Here is a 21807-nt window from a genome sequence, read left to right on the forward strand (position 1 = left end):
ATCTATCATGCCTCTAACACGAAATGCCCCTAGTTTTGGATCATGCCCCTAGCACAACGATGCCCCTACCTTTACATCCTGAACTCACCTCATCACTTTAGCCTAACAAAAAAGTGTTTTGCCAAAAGTAGTTTTCAAAACTTTCACACACTGAGTGTGAGGGTTGAAGAAATATCCAAGAAATGCACAACACAATTGCAGTTAGATATCACAGTCCTTTATTTCTCTATCCTTCAGTCACCAAATCAACCTGCCTTCTTTCGTGCCCAACCTTCAACTGCCCGCCGCATTCATTCCTACACACCTCATTTCTCCCGCTCACAACACAGCCACTGTCACCTGACCAGTCGCTTCCCTTGTACCCTCGTTCACTCCGTACAACAACATACACGTCAACACACCCGGCCTCGCGTCACACTACAAGCTACATACACACACGCAGTGACCCGTTCCACGTATTCACCTTTCATACACATTACATCACCACACTGAGTTAAACACTCAGCTACTGTATAAAAGCATCTTTGGTCCACCTCGCATTTTAATCATAACTTATTTAAAAACATTCTACGACTGCTTTTACATAGGACTTATAATACCATGTCACTTAACAAGGACATAGAGTAGATCACATGGATTGTCTCGTATCTTTCTCCTCAGAATTTTGTAGTTACCATACATCACTAGGGGCAAGATGGTCTGAATTACAACATCATTCTGAATTTTGTAGTTACCATACATCACTAGGGGCACGATGGTCTGGATTACAACATCATTCTGAATTTTGTAGTTACCATACATCACTAGGGGCACGATGGTCTGGATTACAACATCATTCTGAATTTTGTAGTTACCATACATCACTAGGGGCACGATGGTCTGGATTACAACATCATTCTGAATTTTGTAGTTACCATACATCACTAGGGGCACGATGGTCTGGATTACAACATCATTCTGAATTTTGTAGTTACCATACATCACTAGGGGCACGATGGTCTGGATTACAACATCATTCTGAATTTTGTAGTTACCATACATCACTAGGGGCACGATGGTCTGGATTACAACATCATTCTGAATTTTGTAGTTACCATACATCACTAGGGGCACGATGGTCTGGATTACAACATCATTCTGAATTTTGTAGTTACCATACATCACTAGGGGCACGATGGTCTGGATTACAACATCCTTTACGTCAGGTTTTATCCTGCACACAACTTTACACCGACTCCTACATCTATTTACATGTGTTTTCTTATACACATAACATTTTCCACATGTGTCATGTAAATATCGCTGTAAATTGATAATGTAAATTTATCTGTACATAGACCAGACAATGTCGATATAATTGTAACTAATATCCTGTTTTATGAAACTTTTTTTTCCCCTGGAACGTGTCTTCAAGTAGAGAATCATACTATCTGCGGCCCACACCCGGCCATAAAGACTTGTAACCATGACGTCATGTGGCCCACGAGGACTTGTAACCATGACGTCATGTGGCCCATGAGGACTTGTAACCATGACGTCATGTGGCCCATGAGGACTTGTAACCATGACGTCATGTGGCCCACGAGGACTTGTAACCATGACGTCATGTGGCCCACGAGGACTTGTAACCATGACGTCATGTGGCCCATGAGGACTTGTAACCATGACGTCATGTGGCCCATGAGGACTTGTAACCATGACGTCATGTGGCCCACGAGGACTTGTAACCATGACGTCATGTTGACCATGATGAATTGTGTCCATGACGTCATGTGACCCATGAGGACTTGTAACCATGACGTCATGTGGCCCATGAGAACTTGTAACCATGACGTCATGTCGACCATGAGGACTTGTAACCATGACGTCATGTGACCCATGATGAATTGTAACCATGACATCATGTGACACATAAGAACTTGTAATATGACACTTCGGTATAACTATAAGAACATGAACGTCTACCGGCTATAATTCCTGCTTATCCCGTATAATCACTTTCTTTCAATAATTAATCAAGCATAGAAAATCTCAAACGAATTGAAACTTTTTCATGGATTGTGTGACCTTCGACCCCATGTGTAACCTCCCCAAACTATACGACATTTTTCTTACGTTTCAAGCTCAACAAAAGCTATGAAATAAACCACCCACTTTTAGTTATATTATCTTTTTTTCCTGGTCTTTTTTCAGTGGGGAAAAACCCAAAATTCTGTTTCAGCCAACCAAAATTGATTACATATGCATTTATCAACTGTTCATAATCAATAATTCACTATGTCCATATTCAGCTTTCTCTCGCTTATCCAGTATACCTTATGAATGTTGTATCATATCTAACAATATTATCAATTTGTAAACCTTTAAGGTATTACATTACTTTTGGGGTTTATTTTCCTTTGTTTCGTTTCGCTGGTGTTATCATTTTTTAATTTCCCCATGTGTATAAAGAAGGCTTGTGATTCGTCTTGATTCGTTTTTCGTCTGATGACGTAACATTATTTTAAAAAATGTATTCACGAAATGACTTGATTTGTTTCCATTTTTAAATTAAAAATATTTATAAAAGGCTTGGTTTTTGTACTTCGTTATCTGTACGGTCCCCTAAAACCAAAGGAAGAAATATCTGCAATTAATGCCCCTTTACAAATTTTCGACACAAATTACCAATCTTAATTAACCTTAATCAAGTATAAAGAAAACATAGACTGCACAAAGGTAATATTGATTTTTTGTTTAGTTACATTTTTTTTATAAACCCATCGTTAAAAATACAAAGGAGATTAAATCTCGAAAAGCAGTCTACATTAAATGCTTTAAAAGTCGTGTAAAGTTAATATTTTAAAATGTGGAAATAAAACTTTCTTGTTTGACCCATGTCGGAATTTATTAAATATTAAATATATTTGATGTTTTAAGTATTTTCGGTAACTAAACATTTTTTTTTTAAAATCACAAGCATTATGATAATAAATTATGTTTTTGTTTACTTATCAAGTTGAAAATATAAATAAACATGGTAAAATTAGACCATGCAGTTTTTAAAAATAATTGTATTTAAAAGTTTTACAGGCAAAGTTTTAAGTATAAATCACAAACAAGAATGTTTATCCCTGACTTCCAGTACAGCCAATCAAAGCTTGTCTTACGAAAGTGAAACATCCGGTTATAATTTATAGGCTTGATAAAAATAAATAAAAATGAAGCTTTAAACACACACAAATATTTTCATGTTCTCTGCATTTGCACCTTTTTAAAAATAAATTCTAGAATACAAAATGTTTGTGGGTTTATTTTTCAGACTTTGGTAACCTTTTCGTTTACGGCATCTATGAAAGCAAAATAGACCAAAAAAAAATTCATAAAAAGCGTATTGATAACAAGCTGTTATATAATGATACACTAAAACATAGAAAATAAACAATACACTACTATTTAAATAAATATACAGAAAAGCGTCGGTCACTTTATACTTTATGATCTATTAGGTACCTTTACTAATGTTTAGGGCGAGACCCACGCTTTTCTTTCTAGTTATTTAAATAGTAGTGTATAGTTTGTTTTCTACTTTTTAGTGCATTATTACATAACAGCTTGTTATTAACACGTTGTTAAGGAAATTATTTTTTATCCATATCAATAAATATAATAGAAGTCATTTCGTCAACTTTGTTGTCATTAGCTTCAAGCAGTCTAGGGTATTTTAGAATTATATTGTATTTAGATGTGCTCGCTAAGCTACAGACTTTTAAACGTTTAAGTATGTCTAATTATGGCCCATACCACGTGAAAATTTTTATCAGAAACGTAAAATGCTCTGCTTTCCGATCCAGATTAGAAGTGCAACCATTTTGTGTGAGCTAAACAAAGACTAAAGTAAATAAGACAGCTCACAAAAATGACAGAGAAAAACACGCGCACACACAAATATACATCACAAACACACACACATAAATCAAAGACAGACAAACACACACGCACACATGCATAACAGACAAAAGCACACACACATATACACACACACATACATGACAGCCAGACAAACACACACAAATACACACGTAAATACTTTAGCAAAAACCTGCTTACGCCAATGGCAACACATTTACAAAGATACACATAGATGCACACACACGTGTACATACATATAAACAAACAATTGCCGGTAATGGAGCAGAAGATTCAAAACAAAAATGGATGCCATTAAACTATGTTTAATTTTACTCCAGTGCAAAACTAAAAACAAATAATCTGAACATCATAATTTCAAGATGCCGGTAGATAACATATAACATAACACTAAACATAACATGATAACAGCATGTGTTATAACACTAACATGATTATTATGACAACAAGTGTCAAAACTAAAGCATAACCTGACATAATGGCATACCACTTAGCCTTACATTCTTATATTAGCCTCGAACACAAAATGTTTCTATTGCTGGCTGCCCGCTTATGACGTCATCAATTTTGTCAAGGTAGTAGCACTTTCATTCAGTTCATATGCACTATTGTTGTAAGATAAAGTTACCTAATGATATTCAACTTCAGTGTGTAGGTGAATCCAATAATTAATTATCAAATAATGTATTATCCAATAATTAATTATTGAACCATAATAGTATTCATTACCTCGAAATAAAACGTACATGTAAGCAAAATTTAAAACATGTAACAGTTGCTTCTCCCACTCAAGTTGGTGAAGTAGAGTCAATGCTAGAAGACTTTGGGTGAGCAGTGGGGTCGCTCTTATTTATAGAGGTGCTGTTTCATCAGCAGGGCTGTTTGGGCAGTCTGATGCAACACACAACAGGGCTGTTTGAAGCAGGCCACAACAGGGCTGTTGTGCTGTCCGTGTTACTAATGTACACACAACAGGGCTGTTTGAAGCAGGACACAACAGGGCTGTTTGAAGCAGGACACAACAGGGCTGTTTGTGCTGTCCGTGTTAATACTGTGCACACAAACCACCCGACTCTGCTGTCTCCTATAGCCACCAACACAGATTAACAGGATAATTCCCACGATAAAGGGAAATCACTTATGAAAACCAAATTTTCAGTATTTTCTTTGTTATCTCCCTTGGTAAGACAAACTTGCTCTCGCTATAGAGCAACAGGTTGTAGAACAAGATGGAAGCCCACGGTGACAAGAACACATCCAGCATGGCTACGCCCCTGCTTCATCTTCCTCCCCCTCGTGGTCGGACATCACGTGATCAGACACCTGCAGCCTCTGGTCCAGCCAGTAGGTCACCATCTCGCCTTTCCCCTAGAACAAAGCAAAGACACAGTTATTTCCCTTCAGCATCGAAGGACTTGGTTAGACTTAAATTTAAATATACTTATTTTAATATAATTCAGATTACTTTAAATACATATATGAATACATGTACATACAATTGTAAATATAACTTTTTTTCAAAATTCACATTACTTTGAGTGTAAATCGGCATATAAATACATGTACATATAACAGTAAAAATGGAACATGGTGGTCGGAAAGTGGAGCGTGCGACTACGAAGATGAAATTCTCGAGTTCGAGTCCTCGGTCTGATGGGTACCTGTCTCACTTTAGGCCGCTGGGCATACAACTACTCCTACACTACTCGTCATATGCTGAGATAACAGAAATAGGTCAACTCTACTTCATCTGCCCCAGGGACCGCTAAGTTCGAAATAGTAATTCTTTACAAATGTAAAATTTCATGTACATAATGTAAATACATCCTACTGTAATAATACATACACCCGTACATACACCCGTACATACACCTGTACATACACCTGTACATACACGTGTACATGCACCTGTACATACACCTGCAACTGGATCGGTACATACACCTGTACATACACCTATCCATATACCTGTACATACACCTGTACATACACCTGTACATACACCTGCAACTGGATCGGTACATACACCTGTACATACACCTATCCATATACCTGTACATACACCTGTACATACACTTACACATACACCGGTACATACATCGGTACATACACCTGTACATACACCTGTACATACACCTATCCATACAATTACACATACACCGGTACATACACCTATCCATACACCCGTACTTACACCTGTACATACATACATACACCTGTACATACACCTGTACATACACCTGTACATACACCTGTACATACACCTGTACATACACCTGTACATACACCTGTACATACACCTATTCATACAACTGTACATACATCTGCACATACACCTATACATACACCTATACATACACCTATACATACACCTGTACATACACCTGTACATACACCTGTACATACACCTGTACATACACCTGTCAACTCACCTTGATCTCAACCTTCCCTCTCTCTGTGATGACGTAGCCACCTCTCCTCTCCAACTCCCTCCTCGTTCTGTCTGTGATTTGAATTTTTAACGCTGAAAGTAAAGCGCCACTCATTACAACATTGCATTAAATATTGTCATTATTAAATCATCATTACAACATTGCATCAAATATTGTCATTATTAAATCATCATTCACTACGTCATGAAAATATCTTTCTATTAAACAATTTATTGGTCTATTTGAATGGTAATACCTGATCTCTATCATATTATTTAGAATAATAATACTTAATACTCTAACGTAACTGGCATTTGTTATTACTAATTTACAATATATAATCACTACATTTCTACTTTTGTAATATGTTATAGAGACACTTGATTTCTAAAAATCTGCGGTTTTTTATGTACAGAGAAACGACCCAACTTATTTAATTGTTTGGCTGCTAAAATGTGTGTTTGTAGTGTCTACGGCAGGTTATTTAGCGCCTTAGGCAAAACTTATTAAAACGCTCACTTTCACATACATTAATTACTAAAACATAGATCTCTGTATAAGAAAACAATTAATTAAAAGTGACATATTCATTTAGCATACACGTTATATGTAGACATCAAAATCAAATTTTACTTGATTTCCTTCATCGCAAAAGTTTGTACTAATTCCTTATATTCCAGTTTGCAAGCGTAATCACATTTTATTGAAATTGTTGCTGTTCACGAGTCTATTTTGTACTTTACGATAGCCGCCCCCCCCCCCCCCGTCCGTCCGTCCGTCAGTCCGTCCGTAGAAAATTTTAAGTTCTTCCCCTCCCCCCCCTCCCTCCCCCCCCCTTCCGAGAGAAAATACACTTCCTTATACAGTTGGGCTGTCTGCAGACCTCCCAAGGTGAGTTCCAGAACGGAACTTACCTGTTTTATGCTTGACTGTCTTTAGTAATAATTTTACAAAATGTTTATATTGTGTGATTATGTAACGATTTTTTTGGTTTTTTTTTTAAAAATAAAAGGATATAAATGTTATAGATTCCAGCCTTTGTTATATATGAATCCTTTAGGAGAGGGTGAAAAATATGAAAAGACAATTAATTAGATGTTAAATTTACGACTAAGTCTGTATGTCTACTAACATTAAGTATTGTAATCTATAATTGCTACTGATGTATTTGTTTTTCAACTTGATAATGCTAAAAAAACCTACCAAAATTTTTTGTTTAGAACTTAAGCTCTATATAATTTTTACAATAGCAAATAATAACTTTAAGTTGTATTTATATTTAAGCGGTCAACCTAAGGTGCCGGAATTTGAAATGAATGTTAAGTTAAGCAACGAATTATCTCCCATTTGAAAATCTAAATACCAATATTTTTTCAAGGGAAATAACTTTCACATGAATACTAAATTAACCAAGTGTAACTAAGACATGCTTGAAAAACATAATAAAATGATCTAAAGTTCATTACGTAATAATTATAACAAACTTTTTATAATAGCTATGTAAAGTTGTAAACACAATATATTCTGTCTATTGAATACTTAACTGTAGGTTTTGTTTGAAAGTCCGAAAATGGTAGCTTTATTATAACATACTTCTATTCAATTTTGATGACATCCACGTAATTATTATCATTGTTTATTGATGCAACTGTAATATATTTTGGATCCCCTAAATAAAGGGACAAAAAATTCTAACACGGGTAAGTGATCTAAACATTGCTAGAATCATTCATTAAATATGACAGTACTCCCAATCAACAACGATTTCACTGGACCTACTACTACACTTTAACAGTCAATATAATTCGATACCTTAATACCACAAGAATCAATACTTCCGAACTCCAGAACTACGATACTTCATCACCTGCATTCTCATTTTTCTATTACCAATCAGATTCATCATAACTTACAGGTACACTCCTTTGAAAACCCCGTCATTACAAAACTAGGACAGATTTCTAATTCAAAGTCAGAGAAAACGAGAGTTACAAGCCCTATCAAAATTAGATAAACGTTTGGAATGTTCGAAATGTAAATTACGAACTTATTTAATCGTTTTCTACATCAATTATGTGACACCAAAATAAAAAGGCAAAGTGACTGTTAAACAGCGCCCCGACCTTTCCAAATTAGGGAGGTGGGGGGTTGCATTTTCACTATCGCGAATAAATATAGGCCTATATAGACCTAATTTTGCGGTGAGGGTGAAAATTTGATAGTTCGTCCTGGGTGCCGAAATAGATCGCTACTACTTTATAAAAGTTTTTAATTATTAAGTACTTTTTGATAATAGCGATTAAACCCCCCCCCCCTTGCGATGGCGCCCTAAGCAACCGCCTAGTTTGCCTGATAGGTAACGCCGGCCCTGTATGTTTGTATGTGTGCTTGTGTTTGTTTCTCAGTTTTTCTGACTTTTGTACGACAAGATTCATTAAAACGTGCGTCTTTGTGTGTTGTGTGAGCTACTCTGGTAATTGGTGTTCGTGTGTGTTTGTGTGTGATTCTGAGTGTGCATGTGTATGTTTAATGTGAGTGTGTGTTTACTCACGTAGACTAGTGGACTCCATGCGTGAGGCGACATTGACCTTGTGTGTGTGTGTGTGTGTGTGTGTGTGTGTGTGTGCGTGCGTGTGCGTGAGTACTCACGTAGACTCGTAGACTCCATGCGTGAGGCGACATTGACCGTATCACCAAACAGACAATACCTAGGCATCTTGTGGCCCACCACACCGGCTACTACCGGCCCTGCAGATGGTGCGTCATACTTATTATCATAACAAGCATTGCAATTAAAACATTTGAAGTATTAATTGCCAACCTAGTCACCGTAACTATAACAAGCTTCAATTTATGTATTAAATTAAAGAAAGGAGGTAACTCAATTTTACTAGAAGGTTTTTAACAAAACCGTTGTTACCTCCCCTTAAGACTAAGATTCCTCTCTCTTACCTGAGTTGAGGCCTATCCTCATCCTAAGGCTCTCCCCCGGCAGATGCTGGACGGTCATCTGACTGAGGTTGTCCCTCAGATCGAGGGCCATCTCGGCCATCTCCGTGGCGTGTCTCTCCTTGTTTTCTTGGGGCAGGCCACTGGCCACCATGTAGGCGTCACCTGAACGTAGCAGGTCAGGTGAGCAAGGTCATTGTGTAAGTTGATGTAGGTCTTTGTGCAAGTTGATGTAGGTCTTTGTGTAAGTTGATGTAAGTCTTTGTGTGAGTTGATGTAGGTCTTTGTGTGAGTTGATGTAGGTCATTGTGTAAGTTGATGTAGGTCTTTGTGTAAGTTGATGTAGGTCTTTGTGTAAGTTGATGTAGGTCTTTATGTAAGTTGATGTAGGTCTTTGTGCAAGTTGCTGTAGGTCATTGTGTAAGTTTATGTAGGTCTTTGTCTAAGTGTAGGTCTTTGGATGTTAAGTGTATTCGTATATATGTTCATAACATTTAAACTTTACAAATTATATAAAACCTTATGGTTACATACACATAAATCACGTTTACCCCACCCCTCCCTATAGACACACACAAATCAAATTTACCCACCTATAGACACACACAAATCAAATTTACCCACCTATAGACACACACAAATCAAATGTACCCACCTATAGTTTCGACTTTATAAACATCATAAATGTCCAGTATGTCATCAAACATGCGATACAACAAGTTCAACATGTCGATCACCTGCGTTATACGTACATATTTTATTTACATACATTTATATGTATAGCTTACATATTAAATTTACATGTATGGTGAATACATCCACATAATTTCTGTTTAAACTATGTATCCAAAATACACATACTTATATTATTATATATTTCCAAAAATCTTCCTAACTTTACATATTAATTCCGCCTACTTACTTTTTACCATAACGTATATATTTTTTAAATACTTTTGTTCCGTAAAATCGGATAAGTTTTCATAGATTTCCTAACCAAGACGTTTTAAACAGGGTCTGACTGCTTCAGCTATTTCAATATAAATCTATTTTAGCCCACTTTACATCTGGTCGTTAGCGCCTAATGTCAAACTTATGGACGTCTCTATTTCCTGTGAGGAGTTAGATGGATGCACTTTACTGTTTACTTTCTCGAAGACGCAGTATAGAGGTAGTATTGTAATCGTGCAAAAAAAAAAATTGAGATTTTCACAAATCTCGACGTTTTACACCTCCTTGAGTCGCAAGAAACATAGTTTTGCAATTTTGTTCGTATGTCTGTGTGTGTATAAATGTGTGTATGTTTGTGTGTATCTGTGAACACGATAACCTGAGTACCGTTACAGCTAGGTTGATAAAATTTCATATATAAGTATATATATATATATATATATATATATATATATATATATATATATATATATATATATATATATATATATATATATATTTGTAGTTCTGTATCTGTAAATGCGAAACAATATGTGTACACTAGCGCGGAAAGGTATTAGTACTTTATAAATTTACATGCGTTTTTTGAGAGATCGGAAGTAGCGTAAATTACTACTTCCGGTCAACGGAAATACTTTCTTAAACTTTACATAGAGGGCCAACTTTCATAAACTTTACTTAAAGGGCCACCTTTCTAAAACTTCACTTAGAGAGCCAACTTTCTTAAACTTTACATAGAGGGCCAACTTTCTTAACATACTTTACATAGAGGGCCAACTTTTTAAACTTTACATAGAGGGCCAACTTTCTTAACAAACTTTACACAGAGGGCCAACTTTCATAAACTTTACTTAAAGGGCCACCTTTCTAAAACTTCACTTAGAGAGCCAACTTTTTAAACTTTACATAGAGGGCCAACTTTCTTAACAAACTTTACACAGAGGGCCAACTTTCTTAAACTTTACATAGAGGGCCAACTTTATTAAACTTTATATAGAGGGCCAATTTTCTTAAACTTTACATAGAGGGCCAACTTTCTTAACACACTTTACATAGAGGGCCAACTTTCTTAACACACTTTACATAGAGGGCCAACTTTCTTAACATACTTTACATAGAGAGCCAACTTTCTTAACAAACTTTACATAGAGGGCCAACTTTCTTAACACACTTTACATAGAGGGCCAACTTTCTTAAACTTTACATAGAGGGCCAACTTTCTTAACACACTTTACATAGAGGGCCAACTTTCTTAACAAACTTTACACAGAGGGCCAACTTTCTTAACATACTTTACATAGAGAGCCAACTTTCTTAACAAACTTTACATAGAGGGCCAACTTTCTTAAACCATACATAGAGGGCCAACTTTCTTAAACATTTCATAGAGGGCCAACTTTCTTAAACTTTACATAGAGGGCCAACTTTCTTAACAAACTTTACATAGAGGGCCAACTTTCTTAAACTATACATAGAGGGCCAACTTTCTTAACACACTTTACATAGAGGGCCAACTTTCTTAACACACTTTACATAGAGGGCCAACTTTCTTAACACACTTTACACAGAGGGCCAACTTTCTTAACAAACTTTACACAGAGGGCCAACTTTCTTAACACACTTTACACAGAGGGCCAACTTTCTTAACACACTTTACATAGAGGGCCAACTTTCTTAAACTTTACACAGAGGGCCAACTTTCTTAAACTTTACACAGAGGGCCAACTTTCATAAACTTTACTTAAAGGGATACCTTTCTAAAACTTCACTTAGAGAGCCAACTTTCTTAAACTTTACATAGAGGGCCAACTTTCTTAAACTTTATATAGAGGGCCAATTTTCTTAAACTTTACATAGAGGGCCAACTTTCTTAAACTTTACATAGAGGGCCAACTTTCTTAACACACTTTACATAGAGGGCCAACTTTCTTAACACACTTTACATAGAGGGCCAACTTTCTTAACACACTTTACATAGAGGGCCAACTTTCTTAAACTTTACATAGAGGGCCAACTTTCTTAAATTTTACATAGAGGGCCAACTTTCTTAAATTTTACATTGATGGCCAACTTTCTTAACACACTTTACATAGAGGGCCAACTTTCTTAAACTTTATATAGAGGGCCAACTTTCTTAAACTTTACATAGAGGGCCAATTTTCTTAAACTTTACATAGAGGGCCAACTTTCTTAACACACTTTACATAGAGGGCCAACTTTCTTAACACACTTTACATAGAGGGCCAACTTTCTTAACACACTTTACATAGAGGGCCAACTTTCTTAAACTTTACATAGAGGGCCAACTTTCTTAAATTTTACACAGAGGGCCAACTTTCTTAAATTTTACATTGATGGCCAACTTTCTTAACACACTTTACATAGAGGGCCAACTTTCTTAAACTTTACATAGAGGGCCACCTTTCTAAAACTTCACTTAGAGAGCCAACTTTTTAAACTTTACATAGAGGGCCAACTTTCTTAACAAACTTTACACAGAGGGCCAACTTTCTTAAACTTTACATAGAGGGCCAACTTTATTAAACTTTATATAGAGGGCCAATTTTCTTAAACTTTACATAGAGGGCCAACTTTCTTAACACACTTTACATAGAGGGCCAACTTTCTTAACACACTTTACATAGAGGGCCAACTTTCTTAACATACTTTACATAGAGAGCCAACTTTCTTAACAAACTTTACATAGAGGGCCAACTTTCTTAACACACTTTACATAGAGGGCCAACTTTCTTAAACTTTACATAGAGGGCCAACTTTCTTAACACACTTTACTTAGAGGGCCAACTTTCTTAACAAACTTTACACAGAGGGCCAACTTTCTTAAACTTTACATAGAGGGCCAACTTTCTTAACACACTTTACATAGAGGGCCAACTTTCTTAACAAACTTTACACAGAGGGCCAACTTTCTTAACATACTTTACATAGAGAGCCAACTTTCTTAACAAACTTTACATAGAGGGCCAACTTTCTTAAACCATACATAGAGGGCCAACTTTCTTAAACATTTCATAGAGGGCCAACTTTCTTAAACTTTACATAGAGGGCCAACTTTCTTAACATACTTTACATAGAGGGCCAACTTTCTTAACACACTTTACATAGAGGGCCAATTTTCTTAACACACTTTACATAGAGGGCCAACTTTCTTAACACACTTTACACAGAGGGCCAACTTTCTTAACAAACTTTACACAGAGGGCCAACTTTCTTAACACACTTTACACAGAGGGCCAACTTTCTTAACACACTTTACATAGAGGGCCAACTTTCTTAAACTTTACACAGAGGGCCAACTTTCTTAAACTTTACACAGAGGGCCAACTTTCATAAACTTTACTAAAAGGGATACCTTTCTAAAACTTCACTTAGAGAGCCAACTTTCTTAAACTTTACATAGAGGGCCAACTTTCTTAAACTTTATATAGAGGGCCAATTTTCTTAAACTTTACATAGAGGGCCAACTTTCTTAAACTTTACATAGAGGGCCAACTTTCTTAAACTTTACATAGAGGGCCAACTTTCTTAAACTTTACATAGAGGGCCAACTTTCTTAACACACTTTACATAGAGGGCCAACTTTCTTAAACTTTACATAGAGGGCCAACTTTCTTAACACACTTTACATAGAGGGCCAACTTTCTTAACATACTTTACATAGAGGGCCAACTTTCTTAACACACTTTACATAGAGGGCCAACTTTCTTAACACACTTTACATAGAGGGCCAACTTTCTTAAACTTTACATAGAGGGCCAACTTTCTTAACACACTTTACATAGAGGGCCAACTTTCTTAACATACTTTACATAGAGGGCCAACTTTCTTAACACACTTTACATAGAGGGCCAACTTTCTTAACACACTTTACATAGAGGGCCAACTTTCTTAAACTTTACATAGAGGGCCAACTTTCTTAAATTTTACAGAGAGGGCCAACTTTCTTAAATTTTACATTGATGGCCAACTTTCTTAACACACTTTACATAGAGGGCCAACTTTCTTAAACTTTATATAGAGGGCCAACTTTCTTAAACTTTACATAGAGGGCCAATTTTCTTAAACTTTACATAGAGGGCCAACTTTCTTAACACACTTTACATAGAGGGCCAACTTTCTTAACACACTTTACATAGAGGGCCAACTTTCTTAACACACTTTACATAGAGGGCCAACTTTCTTAAACTTAACATAGAGGGCCAACTTTCTTAAATTTTACATAGAGGGCCAACTTTCTTAAATTTTACATTGATGGCCAACTTTCTTAACACACTTTACATAGAGGGCCAACTTTCTTAAACTTTACATAGAGGGCCACCTTTCTAAAACTTCACTTAGAGAGCCAACTTTTTAAACTTTACATAGAGGGCCAACTTTCGTAACAAACTTTACACAGAGGGCCAACTTTCTTAAACTTTACATAGAGGGCCAACTTTATTAAACTTTATATAGAGGGCCAATTTTCTTAAACTTTACATAGAGGGCCAACTTTCTTAACACACTTTACATAGAGGGCCAACTTTCTTAACACACTTTACATAGAGGGCCAACTTTCTTAACATACTTTACATAGAGAGCCAACTTTCTTAACAAACTTTACATAGAGGGCCAACTTTCTTAACACACTTTACATAGAGGGCCAACTTTCTTAAACTTTCCATAGAGGGCCAACTTTCTTAACACACTTTACTTAGAGGGCCACCTTTCTAAAACTTCACTTAGAGAGCCAACTTTTTAAACTTTACATAGAGGGCCAACTTTCGTAACAAACTTTACACAGAGGGCCAACTTTCTTAAACTTTACATAGAGGGCCAACTTTCTTAACACACTTTACATAGAGGGCCAACTTTCTTAACAAACTTTACACAGAGGGCCAACTTTCTTAACATACTTTACATAGAGAGCCAACTTTCTTAACAAACTTTACATAGAGGGCCAACTTTCTTAAACCATACATAGAGGGCCAACTTTCTTAAACATTTCATAGAGGGCCAACTTTCTTAAACTTTACATAGAGGGCCAACTTTCTTAACATACTTTACATAGAGGGCCAACTTTCTTAACACACTTTACATAGAGGGCCAATTTTCTTAACACACTTTACATAGAGGGCCAACTTTCTTAACACACTTTACACAGAGGGCCAACTTTCTTAACAAACTTTACACAGAGGGCCAACTTTCTTAACACACTTTACACAGAGGGCCAACTTTCTTAACACACTTTACATAGAGGGCCAACTTTCTTAAACTTTACACAGAGGGCCAACTTTCTTAAACTTTACACAGAGGGCCAACTTTCATAAACTTTACTAAAAGGGATACCTTTCTAAAACTTCACTTAGAGAGCCAACTTTCTTAAACTTTACATAGAGGGCCAACTTTCTTAAACTTTATATAGAGGGCCAATTTTCTTAAACTTTACATAGAGGGCCAACTTTCTTAAACTTTACATAGAGGGCCAACTTTCTTAAACTTTACATAGAGGGCCAACTTTCTTAAACTTTACATAGAGGGCCAACTTTCTTAACACACTTTACATAGAGGGCCAACTTTCTTAAACTTTACATAGAGGGCCAACTTTCTTAACACACTTTACATAGAGGGCCAACTTTCTTAACATACTTTACATAGAGGGCCAACTTTCTTAACACACTTTACATAGAGGGCCAACTTTCTTAACACACTTTACATAGAGGGCCAACTTTCTTAAACTTTACATAGAGGGCCAACTTTCTTAACACACTTTACATAGAGGGCCAACTTTCTTAACATACTTTACATAGAGGGCCAACTTTCTTAACACACTTTACATAGAGGGCCAACTTTCTTAACACACTTTACATAGAGGGCCAACTTTCTTAAACTTTACATAGAGGGCCAACTTTCTTAAATTTTACAGAGAGGGCCAACTTTCTTAAATTTTACATTGATGGCCAACTTTCTTAACACACTTTACATAGAGGGCCAACTTTCTTAAACTTTATATAGAGGGCCAACTTTCTTAAACTTTACATAGAGGGCCAATTTTCTTAAACTTTACATAGAGGGCCAACTTTCTTAACACACTTTACATAGAGGGCCAACTTTCTTAACACACTTTACATAGAGGGCCAACTTTCTTAACACACTTTACATAGAGGGCCAACTTTCTTAAACTTTACATAGAGGGCCAACTTTCTTAAATTTTACATAGAGGGCCAACTTTCTTAAATTTTACATTGATGGCCAACTTTCTTAACACACTTTACATAGAGGGCCAACTTTCTTAAACATTACATAGAGGGCCAACTTTCTTAAACTTTACATAGAGGGCCAACTTTCTTAAACTTTACATAGAGGGCCAACTTTCTTAACACACTTTACTTAGAGGGCCAACTTTCTTAAACTTTACATAGAGGGCCAACTTTCTTAAACTTTACATAGAGGGCCAACTTTCTTAAACTTTACATAGAGGGCCAACTTTCTTAACACACTTTACATAGAGGGCCAACTTTCTTAAACTTTACATAGAGGGCCAACTTTCTTAAATTTTACATAGAGGGCCAACTTTCTTAAATTTTACATTGATGGCCAACTTTCTTAACACACTTTACATAGAGGGCCAACTTTCTTAAACTTTATATAGAGGGCCAACTTTCTTAAACTTTACATAGAGGGCCAACTTTCTTAACATACTTTACATAGAGGGCCAACTTTCTTAACACACTTTACATAGAGGGCCAACTTTCTTAACACACTTTACATAGAGGGCCAACTTTCTTAAACTTTACATAGAGGGCCAACTTTCTTAAATTTTACATAGAGGGCCAACTTTCTTAAATTTTACATTGATGGCTAACTTTCTTAACACACTTTACATAGAGGGCCAACTTTCTTAAACTTTATATAGAGGGCCAACTTTCTTAAACTTTACATAGAGGGCCAATTTTCTTAAACTTTACATAGAGGGCCAACTTTCTTAACACACTTTACATAGAGGGCCAACTTTCTTAACACACTTTACATAGAGGGCCAACTTTCTTAACACACTTTACATAGAGGGCCAACTTTCTTAAACTTTACATAGAGGGCCAACTTTCTTAAATTTTACATAGAGGGCCAACTTTCTTAAATTTTACATTGATGGCCAACTTTCTTAACACACTTTACATAGAGGGCCAACTTTCTTAAACTTTACATAGAGGGCCAACTTTCTTAAACTTTACATAGAGGGCCAACTTTCTTAAACTTTACATAGAGGGCCAACTTTCTTAACACACTTTACTTAGAGGGCCAACTTTCTTAAACTTTACATAGAGGGCCAACTTTCTTAAACTTTACATAGAGGGCCAACTTTCTTAAACTTTACATAGAGGGCCAACTTTCTTAACACACTTTACTTAGAGGGCCAACTTTCTTAAACTTTACATAGAGGGCCAACTTTCTTAAATTTTACATTGATGGCCAACTTTCTTAACACACTTTACATAGAGGGCCAACTTTCTTAACACACTTTACATAGAAGGCCAACTTTCTTAATAAACTTTACACATAGGGCCAACTTTCTTAAACTTTACATAGAGTGCCAACTTTCTTAAACTTTACATAGAGGGCCAACTTTCTTAAACTTTACATAGAGGGCCAACTTTCTTAAACTTTACATAGAGGGCCAACTTTCTTAACACACTTTACTTAGAGGGCCAACTTTCTTAAACTTTACATAGAGGGCCAACTTTCTTAACACACTTTACTTAGAGGGCCAACTTTCTTAAACTTTACACATAGGGCCAACTTTCTTAAACTTTACATAGAGTGCCAACTTTCTTAAACTTTACATAGAGGGCCAACTTTCTTAAACTTTACATAGAGGGCCAACTTTCTTAAACTTTACATAGAGGGCCAACTTTCTTAACACACTTTACTTAGAGGGCCAACTTTCTTAAACTTTACATAGAGGGCCAACTTTCTTAAACTTTACATAGAGGGCCAACTTTCTTAAACTTTACATAGAGGGCCAACTTTCTCAACACACTTTACTTAGAGGGCCAACTTTCTTAAACTTTACATAGAGGGCCAACTTTCTTAACAAACTTTACTGAGAGGGCCAACTTTCTTAACACTCTTTACATAGAGAGCCAACTTTCTTAAAATTTACATAGAGGGCCAACTTTCTTAAACTTTACTGAGAGGGCCAACTTTCTTAAACTTTACAAAGAGGGCCAACTTTCTTAACAAACTGTTCTTTGAATGTTTCTGTTTCAGTTGATGTGAAATAAATTACCCATGCTAAATAATCTCTTGAAAATTTTAAGTTGATGTAAAATTGATAATTATCTAACACAATAATTTCTGGCAAGTATAAAAGTTCTGGCAGGTATAAAAGTTCTGGCAAGTTTTAAAGTTCTGCCAAGTATAGAAGTTCTGGCAAGTATAAAAGTTCTGGTAAGTATAAAAGTTCTGGCAAGTATAAAAGTTCTGGCAAGTATAAAAGTTCTGGCAAGTATAAAAGTTCTGGCAAGTATAAAAGTTCTGGCAAGTATAAAAGTTCTGGCAAGTATAAAAGTTCTGGCAAGTATAAAAGTTCTGGCAAGTATAAAAGTTCTGGCAAGTATAAAAGTTCTGGCAAGTATAAAAGTTCTGGCAAGTATAAAAGTTCTGGCAAGTATAAAAGTTCTGGCAAGTATAAAAGTTCTGGCAAGTATAAAAGTTCTGCCAAGTATAAAAGTTCTAGCAAGTATAAAAGTTCTGGCAAGTATAAAAGTTCTTGCAAGTATAAAAGTGCTGGCAAGTATAAAAGTTCTGGCAAGTATAAAAGTTCTGGCAAGTATAAAAGATCTGGCAAGTATAAAAGTTCTGGCAAGTATAAAAGTTCTGGCAAGTATAAAAGATCTGGCAAGTATAAAAGTTCTGGCAAGTATAAAAGTTCTGGCAAGTATAAAAGATCTGGCAAGTATAAAAGTTCTGGCAAGTATAAAAGTTCTGGCAAGTATAAAAGTTCTGGCAAGTATAAAAGTTCTGGCAAGTATAAAAGTTCTGGCAAGTATAAAAGTTCTGCCAAGTATAAAAGTTCTAGCAAGTATAAAAGTTCTGGCAAGTATAAAAGTTCTTGCAAGTATAAAAGTGCTGGCAAGTATAAAAGTTCTGGCAAGTATAAAAGTTCTGGCAAGTATAAAAGATCTGGCAAGTATAAAAGTTCTGGCAAGTATAAAAGTTCTGGCAAGTATAAAAGATCTGGCAAGTATAAAAGTTCTGGCAAGTATAAAAGTTCTGGCAAGTATAAAAGATCTGGCAAGTATAAAAGTTCTGGCAAGTATAAAAGTTCTGGCAAGTATAAAAGTTCTGGCAAGTATAAAAGTTCTGGCAAGTATAAAAGATCTGGCAAGTATAAAAGTTCTGGCAAGTATAAAAGTTCTGGCAAGTATAAAAGTTTGTCTGGGATGCTTGAGGCATCCCTTTCAAATATTGACGATGTCACCTTGACCCAGACTTGAAGTAACAAATCAGCTTCCGGGTGCGCAATAAGTTGCGCAATGAAACATAATTGCTTCTCGACTACATTTGATATCTCAACGTACGAGAGGAGAAGTGTGGATCGTGCTATTGTTTTTTTTTTACGTGTACCCTAAATTTACGGTGATGTTCATTGTTGAAGTTTAGTAATTGAAACATACCACCATTTCGTGAGTAAAAAAAAAAAGACGATTTCTAATTAAGATGCAAGATCTCTTTAATTTTATTACATGCTCTTGAAAATATTACTTCAATAAAACGTTGTGAAATGTTTATTTTTGTTTAATTCTTTTCTTTGAGTTTGGTCTATAGAAACATGTGATTGTCTATAGATCGTATAATTTCCAATGGGTGTCATTGTTCTCTAGAGTCATGCGCTTTCATAAAAAGTGGTTATCCCCTAGAATCATTTGATATCCCGTTGATGTGATTTTGAGTCCAGACTTAACTGCATGGGCGTGTTATATGGATGTGAGACCCCGCCTACCTATATGGGAGTGTCCTGTTGTTGTGAGACCCCGCCTACCTATAAGAGCGTGTCCTATGGATGTGAGACCCCGCCTACCTGCATGGGCGTGTCCTATAGATGTGATACCCGGCCTACCTATATGGGCGTGTCCTGTTGATGTGAGACCCCACCTACCTAAATGGGCGTGTCCTATGGATGTGAGATCCCGCCTACCTGCATGGGCGTGTCCTAAGCATGTGAGACCCCGCCTACCTAAATGGGCGTGTCCTATGGATGTGAGACCCCGCCTACCTATATAGGCGTGTCCTATGGATGTGAGACCCCGCCTACCTAAATGGGCGTGTCCTATGGATGTGAGCCCCGCCTACCTGCATGGGCGTGTCCTAAGCATGTGAGACCCCGCCTACCTAAATGGGCGTGTCCTATGGATGTGAGACCTCCGCCTACCTAAATGGGCGTGTCCTGTTAATGTGAGACCCCGCCTACCTGCATGGGCGTGCTCCTACTGCAGATGTTGGTGAAGCCGACGATGTCGGAGAAGAAGATGGTGACGGCCGAGTACGACACGGGCGGGACGTCTTCATGGTTGAGTAACTTCTGGGCCACGGACACCGGAAGTAGTTCAAACAGCAAGGTCTCGCTTCTCTTTCTCTCAACGTCAAGGTCACGGGTCCTCTCCTGGGGTAAAAACACGTCCAATGGTACTATATCTACCATCTGTTGGAGTCTTTTAAAAACACGTCCAATGGTACTATATCTACCATCTGTTGGAGTCTTTTAAAAACACGTCCAATGGTACTATATTTACCATCTGTTGGAGTCTTTTAAAAACACGTCCAATGGTACTATATCTACCATCTGTTGGAGTCTTTTAAAAACACGTCCAATGGTACTATATCTACCATCTGTTTGAGTCTTTTAAAAACACGTCCAATGGTACTATATTTACCATCTGTTGGAGTCTTTTAAAAACACGTCCAATGGTACGATATTTACCATCTGTTGGAGTCTTTTAAAAACACGTCCAATGGTACTATATTTACCATCTGTTTGAGTCTTTTAAAAACACGTCCAATGGTACTATATCTACCATCTGTTGGAGTCTTTTAAAAACACGTCCAATGGTACTATATTTACCATCTGTTTGAGTCTTTTAAAAACACGTCCAATGGTACTATATCTACCATCTGTTGGAGTCTTTTAAAAACACGTCCAATGGTACTATATCTACCATCTGTTTAAGTCTTTAAAAACACGTCCAATGGTACTATATCTACCATCTGTTTGAGTCTTTTAAAAACACGTCCAATGGTACTATATCTACCATCTGTTGGAGTCTTTTAAAAACACGTCCAATGGTTCTATATTTACCATCTGTTGGAGTCTTTTAAAAACACGTCCAATGGTACTATATCTACCATCTGTTGGAGTCTTTTAAAAACACGTCCAATGGTACTATATCTACCATCTGTTGGAGTCTTTTAAAAACACGTCCAATGGTACTATATCTACCATCTGTTGGAGTCTTTTAAAAACACGTCCAATGGTACTATATCTACCATCTGTTTGAGTATTTTAAAAACA

At 36.5% G+C, this 21807-nt stretch overlaps 1 protein-coding gene across 1 annotated transcript in view; it reads right to left on the reverse strand.

The window, feature by feature from the left end:
- Positions 1-4940: 4940 nt before the first annotated feature.
- LOC131949338 (atrial natriuretic peptide receptor 1-like) overlaps positions 4941-21807 on the reverse strand; it is a 35514-nt gene continuing 18647 nt past the window's right edge. The window contains exons 5-10 of the mRNA XM_059311178.1: positions 20710-20901; positions 9946-10027; positions 9294-9455; positions 8991-9089; positions 6342-6433; positions 4941-5277 (exon numbers count right to left, since the gene is read on the reverse strand). Of these exons, the coding sequence (XP_059167161.1) occupies positions 5176-5277; positions 6342-6433; positions 8991-9089; positions 9294-9455; positions 9946-10027; positions 20710-20901 (729 nt within the window). The 3' untranslated portion in view covers positions 4941-5175. The remainder of the gene's footprint in view (positions 5278-6341; positions 6434-8990; positions 9090-9293; positions 9456-9945; positions 10028-20709; positions 20902-21807) is intronic.

Source organism: Physella acuta, unplaced genomic scaffold (genome assembly GCF_028476545.2).
Source record: "Physella acuta isolate Inbredline_101_S28 unplaced genomic scaffold, ASM2847654v3 ptg000689l, whole genome shotgun sequence".
Taxonomy (NCBI): Eukaryota; Metazoa; Mollusca; class Gastropoda; family Physidae; genus Physella; species Physella acuta.